Source organism: Ailuropoda melanoleuca, chromosome 1 (assembly GCF_002007445.2).
Source record: "Ailuropoda melanoleuca isolate Jingjing chromosome 1, ASM200744v2, whole genome shotgun sequence".
NCBI lineage: Eukaryota > Metazoa > Chordata > Mammalia > Carnivora > Ursidae > Ailuropoda > Ailuropoda melanoleuca.
The window spans coordinates 94,092,864-94,106,260 of record NC_048218.1 but is presented as its reverse complement, the minus strand read 5'-3'; the positions used below and the strand labels follow the sequence as shown (position 1 = coordinate 94,106,260).

The window sequence follows — 13,397 nt, the reverse complement described above, 5'->3', positions numbered from 1 at the left end:
TGTTTCTAGTCTATTCTTTAAAAATGTATTTAAGCTTTCCAAATGTTTCGTATTTTACCATTTTATTTTCTAACTTTACCATCAAAATACTGAAATTAAAATTTAAAAAATGAGGCCAAATTGAAAGTAGATTACAGATGTTTATTAAATTAATTCATATTGTCAAAACTCCCCAAATAATGTCAATCTAATATATTTTATTTTGGAACAATAACAAAAAAAAACCCTGACCACATGCCCTATGTCCTATAATCCCCAAAATTCTTAGAAAATTCTTACAAAACCTTTGTAAGCACCTAAAGAAGTACTATCATTAATAAAATGAGAGAATACAAATTTTGGTCCTAACTTTTTCAAATATGATGTTAAAATGTAGGATAAAAGAAACTTATGTTCATATTTTAACATTCAAATAATAAGTCAAGAATAATAATCCACTTTGAATAGATTGAATGATTAAAAGCTGTCTATTTCCAAAATCTTTTTAAACATTTTTAGCTATCAACAAAGACCCGGTATCTTTGAAAATAGATTGGTAAAGGAGTATTTCAAATGATAGATAATAAGTCATCATGAGTTCAATTGGCTTTTACTCATCTGTTTTCACCTAGTCTAATGCAGTTGTTATATTTGGTGGAAAGATATCTAATATATATGGGGGAAATTTTTTAATTGGTTGACATTTTAATCATGTACATTGTTCAAGAATAAGCTCAGTAAAGATCATCGAGTGCTTACTTTGTGTTAAGAGTTGTACATGTATCATTACAATTAGAAAGTGGTAAAGCCTGAGATTCTGTTGTATGTGGTTCTATGGTTTCTACAAGAGTCAAGATCCTACCAGTGTTATTGCAGGTGGGTGTGTTTTAGATCTCCTTAATCTGTAACTCTGTGTGTGTGTGTGTGTGTGTGTGACGTTTTTCCTTTGAAATCAAGATACTTTCAGTTTTTATTGTAAATTTGGTAATGGTATACAGTTTTTCTGGTTACTCTATCAGATGGTAGTTTGATAGTTTTTGGATCCCTTTCACCTTCAAATTTAATATGAATCTTCATCTATTCATTTCTTCCTGAATAGGTCTGTTGAAGGATTTGGTATCCCCAAGGGATTTCGATGCTGGCACTCACTTGGCCCTCATCAATGCTGTCTATTTCAAGGGGAGCTGGAAGTCACAATTTAGACCTGAAAATACTAGAACCTTTTCCTTCACTAAAGATGACGAAAGTGAAGTCCAAATTCCAATGATGTATCAACAAGGGGAATTTTATTATGGTAAGACATTCTGGCTTTTATTTCTCTCTTCTTGCAGTATATTAACAAGTTTTTAAGAAAGAACATGAAATATTTATTACTCAAATATCTTGTCAATCTTGTTTGGGCTACAATTCAATTTCCTTGGCTCCATTTTCAAAGGCCTCTAATTAGATCCTGAGTGAATATTATATGCATTGACAGTTTTCCAATATACTTCTTTAATTTATAAAGTTGATTTCAGAGTGAAATCACAGAGTGGCCTTATTCATGTGCAAACACCTGACCTTGTATAAGAACATTCTGGGTTACTCCAAAAAGCCATTGGCTTTGGGGTGGTTGTCAGCGACCCATATGTTCCACTTTGCTCTTGCTTTGGATTCCTTACCACTTTTTGAATTACAAGCATTTCTAAAAAATTTTGCCTTCAGACTGTGTATGTATGGTCTGACATAATTATTCTTTCATAGTTTTATTTATTGCAAGTCTATGATTTGTGATATAACTCAATTTTCTTGACATTATTTTCAAAGATATTTCATCGGACTTTTCAGAAGTTTAGGGTGTTAATCCTTCTTTTTTTTTTTTTTTTTAAAGATTTTATTTATTTATGTGACAGAGATAGAGACAGCCAGCGAGAGAGGGAACACAAGCAGGGGGAGTGGGAGAGGAAGAAGCAGGCTCATAGCGGAGGAGCCTGATATGGGGGCTCGATCCCATAACGCTGGGATCACGCCCTGAGCCGAAGGCAGACGCTTAACCGCTGTGCCACCCAGGCGCCCCATTCCTTCTTATACACTACTTGAGAACCAACATGTTTAATGGCCTAAAGGACCTAGATCAGTTATAGGAAAATACTCATAACAGAAGCATTACATTTTCTTTTTGAAAATGGGAAAATTTTAAGGTAGCAGCAGGACCATTTGTTTTAAAGACTTCTTTATTTTTTTTATGGAAGCCTGGTGAATTTAGCTAAATTATTAGAACACAAAGCCCATTACCTAACTAACCTCATTACCTAATTTGAAGGCCTTAAGCACCACTAATACCCTAGATAACTACTGTAGAATGTAATAGATTTCATTTTGACTATGCTATCTTGGCCTCAAAACTTTTAGCCGTGGTAATAATAAAGTCCCAGGTAGTACGTGGTTAATTTTTCCCTACTTAGAAATCAGGTGGGTATTTGCAAATGTGAATTACATCTTACTTGGATCCAGGGCTTTATTTTTCTAACCAGGACTTAGGATCATTTCTAAAGATATTCTTTAAATATATATTCATTTGAAGTATCTCATTTAAAAATAAAAAGTAAATCTAGAGAACATATGACAATTTTGATATAATTCTAGGGATTCTAAAATAAAATAAATTCTTTAGGACTGAAGAGTCACTTGATTTCAGGGCCGATTTTTTTTAAAACCCTCTTTTTCTTGGATGCCTGAATTTCTTATATTCTATACACTATTTTGGAAGAAAGTTATAACAAATTAAACCTTTTATTTGATCTGGGATATGGGCCTTGATCACCTGTCTTTTTGTTTTAGGAGAATTTAGTGATGGCTCCAATGAAGCTGGTGGTATCTACCAAGTCCTAGAAATACCCTATGAGGGAGAGGAGATAAGTATGATGCTGGTATTGTCCAGACAGGAAGTTCCACTGGCCACTCTGGAGCCATTGGTCAAAGCACAGCTGATTGAAGAATGGGCAAACTCTGTGAAGAAACAAAAAGTGGAAGTGTACCTGCCCAGGTATGAGGCTCCTGTGGGACCCCCTCTGATAGCATGGAGGGAGACATGTCAATGTAGGTTCCAACTCAGGAAAACTCTGGCCACTGCCTTTGAATTTTACGTCTTACCTACTCTCTTCCTCCTCCCTCCTTTCCCCTCCTCTCCTCTCCCTTCTCCTTCTTGTAAACTCTTCTTTTGTACCCACGAGGTCCTGCCCAGAGACCCAAGCTCACTTATCGATTCACTCAGCATTATTTACCAAGACCTAGTTTCAGATCCGAGTCAATATTCTTAGCTTCATTTTAGAAGATTTCTCAAAAGATCGTCTCTGAATATCATTTGCATTGGCAGTCTTCTGTATTTCATTAATATTTAAAGTTGATTATAGCTGGAGAGAAAATAATCTCCCACGTTGTTGGAAGAAGCACAAGCAAGTTACTGTGCTCAGTGCCAAGATGCAACCACAAATAAGGAGGAAAAAGCTGAAATTTCTCCCTGTGGATTCAATAGTAAAATCTATGCAGGGCCTTGATGTTCTTCTCAGCCCTACCTCTGGCCACTCCCCACAACAAACCCTTTGTACCATGTGCTACCCATGTGCACGTTGCTATGCTACATACAGATAGCATGCTTCTTGCCTGCCTCCAGGTCTCTACGCATATTTTTGCATTGGCCTAAAATGCTCTTCTCATGTTTCTTTGCCTGATACTGATATTGTGTGCTTCTCTGTATATTTTTAAAGAAATTCTTTTTGATAAAATGAGAAATTCAGTACAGTGTTAATGTTTCCCTTATTAAGTTCCATGAATTAAGTGCAGCATGTCCAAATGCTTCAATTCTGTGAGGATGCAAAGTTATTTAGGCGTATTTTAACAGAATTCTAAATGAATGCTTAATAAGTATCACATATTCTAATTCAACCACATTCACTAGAAAATGTGGCCTCCAGGTCCTGTCCACTGAGAAATTGAACGTGGCAGCAGAAGAAAATTAAATTTTCATTTTCTAAGAGATACTCTTCAATTATGAAATAGTTTAGCTTGCTTGCTCATATTAATGCCTGACGCTAAACTAGGCACAGTTAATTACCATGTATCCATTACTCCAGAAGTTCTATGAACTCTCCCTCTGCCTGGTTAATGCATAGAGAGAAAGGCTAAATAGCTAGATAACATGAATCTGGTTTCCCTTTTGAAGAAATTGATTGTTTTCAAATACTGATGTGTAGGTAATAATCAATAGGAAACGATCCACCCCTTCCATTTGATAGTATTAGGATATGCTAAATGTTCAATGAGGGTAATGATGTTTATGACCTCACTTTAGCAAGGGTAAAAATGTTTTATGAGCCATTTCCTAGGTTTACTCAAGTGTCTGTCTTAAAATGTTTGTATAGCTTTATTCACGTGGAGATATTACTCTGAAACGGCAACTTTGCATTTCTATAGTTTGACCACATTCCTGTCCTGCTGCACAGGTGTTCTACTTTCTATTGTATTAGATTTTATGCATATAGGTTTCAAATGCCTTTTTTAAAAGGTATAGGGTATGTCGAGGGGGGAGAAAGGGCAACTACTTTTGTATTTTTATTAGTTTTCCCCCTGAATTATAAGTCCTACAGGAATCAGATGCTGAATTGAAACTGTATTTTTATCCAAAATACAAAACTCTATTCAGGAGAGGGTAAAATTGCTATACTTCTGTGATATCACAAATCCAGTGAAATGCCAAAAGGTTAATGCACAGTCATACGTTTCTAAGATTTAAATGAGATTACCAGATACTCTTCCAATTTACTCATGCTAGCAAAAACAGTTTGGCTAGTATAGTAAAAAATATATGTAAGATATCTAAGAAGCACTTTAGAATAATGCCTAGCACAGAGTAAACATCATGTAATTATTATCTGTTATCACTATTATTATTTATTTTCAGTGTACATTTTAAGTCCTAGTATTCGTCTTGTATTAATCCATGGGTAGCTTTATATATACTTTTCTAACAGTAAGATTTTTTTAAAAAGCCTTGTTCTGATGAACATTACCCTCTTCATTGTATAAGGTGCAAGAAGATTGTTCTAAAGTGAATATCAAAAAACTTAATATTTGGAATGTAGAGGTACCTGGCTGCCATATCTTTCCATTCTGACCTCTGTAGGCTCAGATTTATTATTTGTGATCAGAGTGCTAGAAATCAATGGATATAAAGTGGTTTTCTATTTTGTAAGCAGAGACCATCCTGTTGTTTTGAAATGGTTGTCTTAGAAATTAAGCACTTTAGTTTCATGTTTATAAAAGAAAACTAATGCATAAGCCATCCGATTTTGTTCTTTGACACGAGTGCTTTTTATTAGGTTTTTCTACAGAAGTGTCTTGATTAGTTTCTTAATTGCTTACAAGTTTTATAAACCTCCTTGTATGTAATATATATTTATTCCTTTCTAACACTTGCTTTCCACACCTGAGTCTCTGATGCTTCGCCCTCTACATACCTCTTCAACTTACTCAGAAAGTTGCAAATGCACAATTACATTATTAAAATAGGCATGCTTTTTTGGGTTTAAAAAAGGTGTGTTGTGACTTTTTATTTTTAAGTTCAGTGGGCGAAATGTAAAATCTACCTATAGTTTGTTTGTTTTTAAATAGCCATTGTTAGAATTATAGTTAGTGGTGAGGCACTTTGCGGTCAGACAGACCTTAGCTCATATCCTCATTCTACCACCTACTAGGTGTGTGACTAGGGCAAGTTGCTTAGCTTGTCTGAACTTTGGTTTGTTCTTCTGTAGAATAGAGATAACAGTACGTAATCTTCATAGGATTCTGTGATGTTATCATAGGATGATTAAAGAGATACCATATGTAAAAGAACTTGCATAGTGTCTGGGACATTGTGAGCCCTCAGGTATGGGAGATGATAATGATTATTTTATGAATATTAGTCTAGAGTAAGAGGAAAGAGACAGTAAATGGATAAGAGCTATTTCTCGGTAGTTTGATAAGGAAACAAAGATGAGAAATGGATAGTGGAAATATTCACATTCTGTCTTCAACTTTGAACAAACATGCTGATGGTCACCTAGATTTTTTTCACTTCAACGTATGTGTATTGTTCTATACCAGACACTATAGATATTGAAATAAAAAAGATACTAGATTTGACTAATTTACATCTAAAGCAGCAGAGATGAAATAGCTATTTAATCAAATTACTCCACCACCACTAAAGTGCAAATATACAACACCTTAGCATCTATAATAATGTGAATGTTATACGTAACTGCAATATCATAAGTGCTATCAACACAATCTGCCCTTTATTACATGCCTCCTACATACTGGCACCATCCTGAAACTTCTAGGAACCTTCGGGACACTTGGAAAGCTTAGTTGATGGAGCATGGAACTCTTGATCTCATGGTTATGAGTTCGAGCCCCATGTTCGATGTAGAGATTACTTAATAATAAAATCTTTTTTTTTTTTTTAAGACTTCTGGAGGGGCACCTGGGTGGCTCAGTGGGTTAAATGTCTGCCTTCAGCTCAGGTCATGATCTCCAGGTCCTGGGATTGAGCCCTGCATCTGGTTCTCTGCTTAGGAGGGAACCTGTTTCTCCCTCTCCTTCTGCCTGCCACTCTCACTTTCTCTCTGTCAAATAAATAAATAAAATCTTAAAAAAAAAAAAAAAGACTTCTGCAAACTTTACTCAATCCCTGCAACAATACTGTGAGGCAGGTATTATTAATGTCACTTCCTACATGCCAAATCCAAGGCTCAGTAATTAAGGAACTTGTCCAAATTCAACCTGGCTAAATTACCGTCCTCCCCTGAAACAATAAACCTCAGAAGTGTGAAACAAACCAGATTGCTCTTAAGAAGTACAAAGCATCCTTACTGATCTCTTCCTTCACTTGCCTATTTCAGGTAGATCAGGACATACAGAATACGACCTGGATCCGTGCCCCTGCTCTGCCGTTTATTAGCCATATGACCTTGGTCAAGTTATCTCATCTTTCTCCTCCTTGGTTTCTTCTTCTGTTAACTGAGGATAATAATAATACCTACCTCCAAGGATTTTAGTGATATTTGAACTAATCTGTTACATTCTTGGAATAGTTTTTGGTATAGAGTAATCTCCATATAAGTGACAATCAATCAATCAATAATAAATGTAACACACACACGCAAAACACCTTAATCAAGCCATTGAATGCATTCTTTGAGACATTCCATACTTCCCTACTCATCCCCCTTTTCTACTTTCACAACCAACATCTGCTTTTTGTAGGAAACAAAAGAAACAGTGCTAAGTCCAAGTTAAAGTGAAGGATATGGATAAAATTCAGGACTTGGTTTAATGTGTTTGCTATACATTTATTTCTCTATTTGTCGTATTTTCCATAAACATGAACTTGCTAAAACTATTTTCACCCAATTATTCCTCTTGATGTCTGAGTGTTGTTTATAGCAACAACTCCCTTATCATTCTTAAAACCAGACATCAGAAATCATGCTAATGTAATGTTTTGTGACTGTCACAAACTTAGCTTTTTTAAGGATACAGCCCATTGCCTAAAAACTTACATTTATTATCTTTATTGATCGAGGAGCAACATCTTAGGAGAAAAGGAAATGTTTACTTCTAGTTGTTCTCACTTTTTATGAAAAAGTAATAACCTTTGCTTAAAAAAAAAATAACTGCATTTGTGTGTCAATGCAGCCATGTTTGCTCCATGGTTTTCACTAAAAAGATGGGGGATATAATTCACTGGTTTGGGAGAGACTCTATATTAGGACCAATCAGGCTCTCTGTGGAAACCATTTTTAAAAATTAATATTCTGTTCATGACCACTGTACTTATTTTCATTTCAGTTTTAAGTAATGTTTTATTTCTTCTTGCAAATGTGATGCACATTTATGTATAATTCATAAAGCCCATTAGAACAAAAAAATACAAATTTGTTATTCTTTTGCTTAAAAAAGAATCTCTAATATAATTGTAAAACTGTACAGTTTTTAAGATGTAATATTTAATTCACTTTCGTTGATTAACATCTTTTCTGTGATGCTACCTGGAAAACAGGCTTAGGTCCTGGAGGTTAATATAACCAGGAAGATATATCTTTTTAACATGGTAGCTTTTATGTTTCCTTCCTCTGAGTGTATGGAGTTGAAATGTAAGACGTATCTATTATACAGCAATTGGATACAATGTTGGCTCTCCCTTTCCACAGGGAGTTGAGAAGGATGCTCTGAAAAGAATGAATGTAAATGTTTGATTAGCCATTGACAGCTTAAAAAAATCCAATATATTAGTAGGTCACACGATTTTGAAGGCTACTCATTTACATGTTTTATATTCTTGACCTCAAAACACTTATTCCACCATATATATCACAGTTTTGTGTCCACATCAAATAGTTTTCCTACTTAATACTTTAATACTGTTCTGATACATTATTCTTTTTGCTGTCTCCTCTTTTTATAAGCACAATCAAATACTAGCAGTCAAAAGCCAGTTTTAGCATAATTTATCATTAAAATCAACATATCCAACATTTTTATTCTTGTCCCAGGTAAAAGGATGCTGTAACTAAATGCTTTCCCCCCTATGTGTTCTCCAGGTTCACAGTGGAACAGGAAATTGATTTAAAAGATGTTTTGAAGGCTCTTGGAATAACTGAAGTTTTCATGAAAAATGCAAATTTGACAGCTTTGTCTGGTAGGAAATAAACACCAATTTTTTAAAAATGTTATTATTTCATGAAAGATTTTAAAAATGATGATGTTCTCAGCACCTTAAAGATTTAAGGGTCAAAATTGTTCCAGGGGGGTGGGGGAGATGTAGAGGCTGCTTTTAGGCAAGAGGTTTGAGCAATAGAAACTTGATCAAGGCAGAAGAGCCCACAGTGACCCCCTGGCTGAATGTAGACACACACACTCAGAGTACCCGTAGGCCCTACCTAACCAATGGGCTACTTGCAACCCCGCACAGTTACCAGAAAAGGAAAAATTCCATACGTCATCATATCTCTTCACTTTCCCCCTTTAAAAACAGCCTCCACCCACTGGCCTCCTGGCAGACAGCCTCTCCTCTGCTGTCCTGCCCGCTGTTCCCTTATGGTGTATTCACTAAACTTCTAGCTCCTTTTAAAAAATTAAATAAATAAAAATTTTTAAAAAATGATGATGTTGAACCCTCTATTTACTATGGAGTTCTGAGGTAAAATAAAGTTATCATTTGCCAGATAAATATAACAAATATATTTACCTTCTATACACAAAGCTATAAATAACAGTCATAACATTAAGTTTATATTATTCTGGTCCACGTCTTATCTTCAACAGTAGATATTCTCCAGAAGACCTGTCTTATACATCTTTAAATTCTCCATCCTATCTGACACAATGCCTTGTAGATAATCAATAAACATGTTGATTTAATACCTCAATATGTCCAGTTACAGTAAATTATATAGGAAAGAAAGAAGGAAGAGAGGATAAATGCATGCCTGCTGTGAGAACCACACTTTTTAAAAGAATACCTAATGAGATTATGTAAAGATTATTTGAGGGGCGCCTGGGTGGCACAGCAGTTAAGCGTCTGCCTTTGGCTCAGGGTGTGATCCCGGCGTTCTGGGATCGAGCCCCACATCAGGCTTTTCTGCTATGAGCCTGCTTCTTCCTCTCCCACTCCCCCTGCTTGTGTTCCCTCTCTCGCTGGCTGTCTCTATCTCTGTCAAATAAATAAATAAAATCTTTTAAAAAAAAGATTATTTGAAGTCTTCAATAAGAAAAGAGTGGTTTTGAAGAAGTAGCTTCAAAATATAGCTGGCATGTTGGATGTTGAGTGATTTCTTTTAAAAATCCCAAGGCAAGGGGAAACTAGTTGAATTATTGGATTCGGATGTCCTAATTTGTTCAGGGTAAAAATCATTAACATATTAGCAACATTAAGTACTTAGAACATGTAAAATCCTTTTGGAAATATTTTAAGCAGCTAATCCCAAGACACTTATCATTGAAATAAGGTACCTGTGAGTTTAAGACTTAGCTTATATAATGATGTTCTATCATTTCTATAGAATATGGAAAATAAAACAATTTTCTGATGATATCAAAATAAAAAAAGAACCCAATGTGTAAGTCCTCTTTATATGCAATTTATTGGCCCCGACTCTCCAACCAGAGAGCTGAGGCATAGAAGTTTCCGTAGCAGTTCATGTGTTACAGGAGAGAATTTAATTTTCCTCTCCTCTAGTAAGAGCCTATAGAAAATCAAGCTGACCCAATAATAACTTCTAAACCTGGAGTATGAGGACCCATGGATTGAATTCAGTCAAGTGGATGCTCTACCCTGAAATTGCATATAAGTATGGACTCACGTGCACGTGTGCATGCACACACACAGAAAGAAAAAAGAGAGTGGAGATAGGTTCATAGCTTTCAGGAAACTCCCAAGGAGTTTATAATCACAAAAGGGCTTGCCCTCCTAGATTTAGAATTGGACAGATTGTTTTCCAAGCAGCACTCAGCGATGAGATGATGTTGATGTATTTGATACTACAACTTTTACCCCCCAATTACAGAACTTACATCTCAAAACGCTGGTAGAGTTTTTCTAAATGTCTACTATATAAATGTTCCTGTCCACCAGAGAAATGCAAATTTTGCTCGAGTAAAGGTTTTCATGGCTCACATCCAAGCTCCTAGGGCTCTGATCTTTTTAGCGGGGTTGTCAAGGAGGTAGAACTGGTGGAGGTTCAAAAGCTAATGGGTACTTTTGTGCTTGAGTCAGAAATATATTCGTGGCTCAAGCATGGTATAATTTAAAGTTCTTATGTTCCCTTCCTCAGGAATTGAGAGAATCTGTCTACCATACTGGCCAAATTCCAACTGGATAATTACATTCCACTTTCTTACCGTGGCTCTATTTTCTGTTTTATTAGCGATTCCTCACTGTTTCACCCAAACATCTCGGCAGTTATTTCCCCCGCATACAGTATCTGCAGCTTTTCAGTCCTGAGGGAGTTGTGCTGCAGTGGCAAATCAATTATTGTGGTCAGTGTAGCTTATAATGTTTGACATATCTGGGAGGTTTATGATGTAATATTTAATTGCCTCTAGTATGTCCAGAGACAATAGAGAATAAATATGTATTGTGAATGCAGATGGTTGGAAATTTGAAATAACACTCAGATATTTCAGGGTTCATATAGTCTATGTGTGAAGTCTCTGTTCATTTGACCAAACCTCAGTCAGAATTGAATCCTTCTCAGAGCTCACAGCTGCATTCCCAGCGCCTGGCACCTGGCTGACACCTAGTTGGCACACAGAGGATGTCCACTGAAGGAGCAAAGGAGGGAGGGAAGGAGACAAGAGGTTTCTTCGCGGCCACCTTCTATATTACATTTCTTGGAACACTGAACTCCTTAAAACATTAGTAAGAAATCCAGGATTGGCCATCCTCACCCACCACCCAATTCAAGTCTTCAGGATAACTTGATGAAAGATCTAAAGTCAACTTCTCAAGCTTTCAGTGGAAACTCTTTCATTCTTAACTCCCTGGTTTTGCCAAGACCTTGGTAACCTCAGCATGTCAGCCCACCCCAAACAATACTTCCTTTTTCTCCTTCTCCCTCCCTGTCTCTCTCCTCTTCTCTCAACCTCTCTCTCTCACATACACGCATGCACATACACATTAATTTATGAATCATTCATTCAAAAACTACCTAGTGACACAACTATAAAACTTCCCTCTCTGCTTTCACTAGATTTGATAGTATTTAGGCACCATATGCTCTGCCCTCCATGGTTGGTGTCCTTTTCACAGTCTAGGTTTCTGCCTCTCTAAATGATGTGAAAATCCCACCGATTAAAGTGTCTATGATGCTTAGTAACCCCTACAAGTACCCAGGAAAGTTACTAGCATGTATTTGATTATTACTTTCTACCTTAATGAATTTCATGGGGAGAATTTCATGGTGTTTAAGATACACATTCATCACATTCAATGCCATGTCTCTCCTTTTCATTTAATAACTCCTCATGAGTCAGTTGGTGTGAGCACAGGACCAGGTCATAAAAATGAAGAAATGACTAAGATATCATACCTGCTCTAAAGAAGGATACAGACTTGTGGGGAGAGAGACATAAACAGTTGGATTTAATAAAAAGAAGCACAATAGAAATGCCTTATTGGAGCGGTGAGTCCAGGACACACCAGGACAATTGTGTCCTCCAGGGAACATTTGGCAATAGCTGGAGACCTTTTGGGTTGTCACAACTGGGGAGAGCTACTGATATGTATCTGGTAAAGGCTGGGGATGCTTCTACATATACCTAATGCACAGGACACACCCCACAACAAAGAACAATCCAGCCCCAAATGTCAATAGTGATGAATCAAGAAACCCCACACTACGGAAAGCATTGCGGAGGCAGGGAGGGAAAAGAAAGTCAGCAGGCAGAATGGGAGCATATTGGTTCAAAAGATGGAGGGGGAGAATATAAGTATGCAGTTAAGCTTTCAAATGCATTGAACATTTTTGAATAATGTCTTAGAAAATGATAGCAATGGTTGCCTCTAGAATACAGAACAGAGGCTCCCCAGTGAGAGAGGAGATTTTGTTTCATCTATCGCCGTGCACTGTTGGGGATTTTGCCTTCTGTATGTATTGCTTCTTCAATTAAAACTCTTACTTGTAAACTGGGAAAAACCTTAAAAAATTGCACTTAGTAGAATTCGTAAATTCAAAAGCACCCAGGAAACAATTCAGTACTATTGTGACAGTACTCATTCTTAAATTATGCAATGAAATTTTATCTTTCTTTAAAAATAGCAAATATGTGTTAGCAGTGGAAAAACAACCCTGCTCCACATTTTCTTGCTTCTGGGAAAATTGAGTGACTTGAGAGTCCTTTGCTGAGACCTCTTGAATCCACTCTTTCATTCTCTATCCCACGGCATCCACCTTTATTTCAGACTCTCATTACTGCTGCCCCTGACGATTTCGATAGCCCCCTAAACGGTTTCCAGTCTCTTTTCTGTCTAATCTGTCTTCTCTACCACTGCCAAGATTAATCACCTTAAAACCCGCTCTCAGGTCATCCCAGTTCCTGTTCAAAGCCTCCCTTCAGTCTGCTGTGCCCTGCCCACTGCTCTGCAGGGCATTCAGACCTCAGCTCCGTTCGCCTTAACTCCGGCTGATTCCTTGCACACAGCTTTTGCTGCGCCTCACATCTCCCCAGGGCCCCAGTTTTATAAAATCTCTCCCACCCAAAACATCTCCTGAATGGATCTTCAGCTCAAACATCCCCAATTTCATCAAGCCACATGATTACACCAACCAGAAGTAATAGCTCCTTCGTAAATTCTACGGCATTCTGTACTTTTGCTTATGCTGCATATCACATCT

General features: G+C 36.7%; 1 protein-coding gene across 3 annotated transcripts in view; it reads left to right on the top strand.

The window, feature by feature from the left end:
- The window catches only part of SERPINI1 (serpin family I member 1), a 71,436-nt gene that overhangs the window by 46,204 nt on the left and 11,835 nt on the right, over positions 1 to 13,397 (top strand). For all 3 annotated transcript variants that reach the window (XM_034663406.1, XM_034663410.1, XM_002917420.4), the window contains 3 exons: positions 1,079 to 1,273; positions 2,800 to 3,004; positions 8,604 to 8,701. In XM_034663406.1, coding sequence (XP_034519297.1) covers positions 1,079 to 1,273; positions 2,800 to 3,004; positions 8,604 to 8,701 — 498 coding nt within the window. The remainder of the gene's footprint in view (positions 1 to 1,078; positions 1,274 to 2,799; positions 3,005 to 8,603; positions 8,702 to 13,397) is intronic.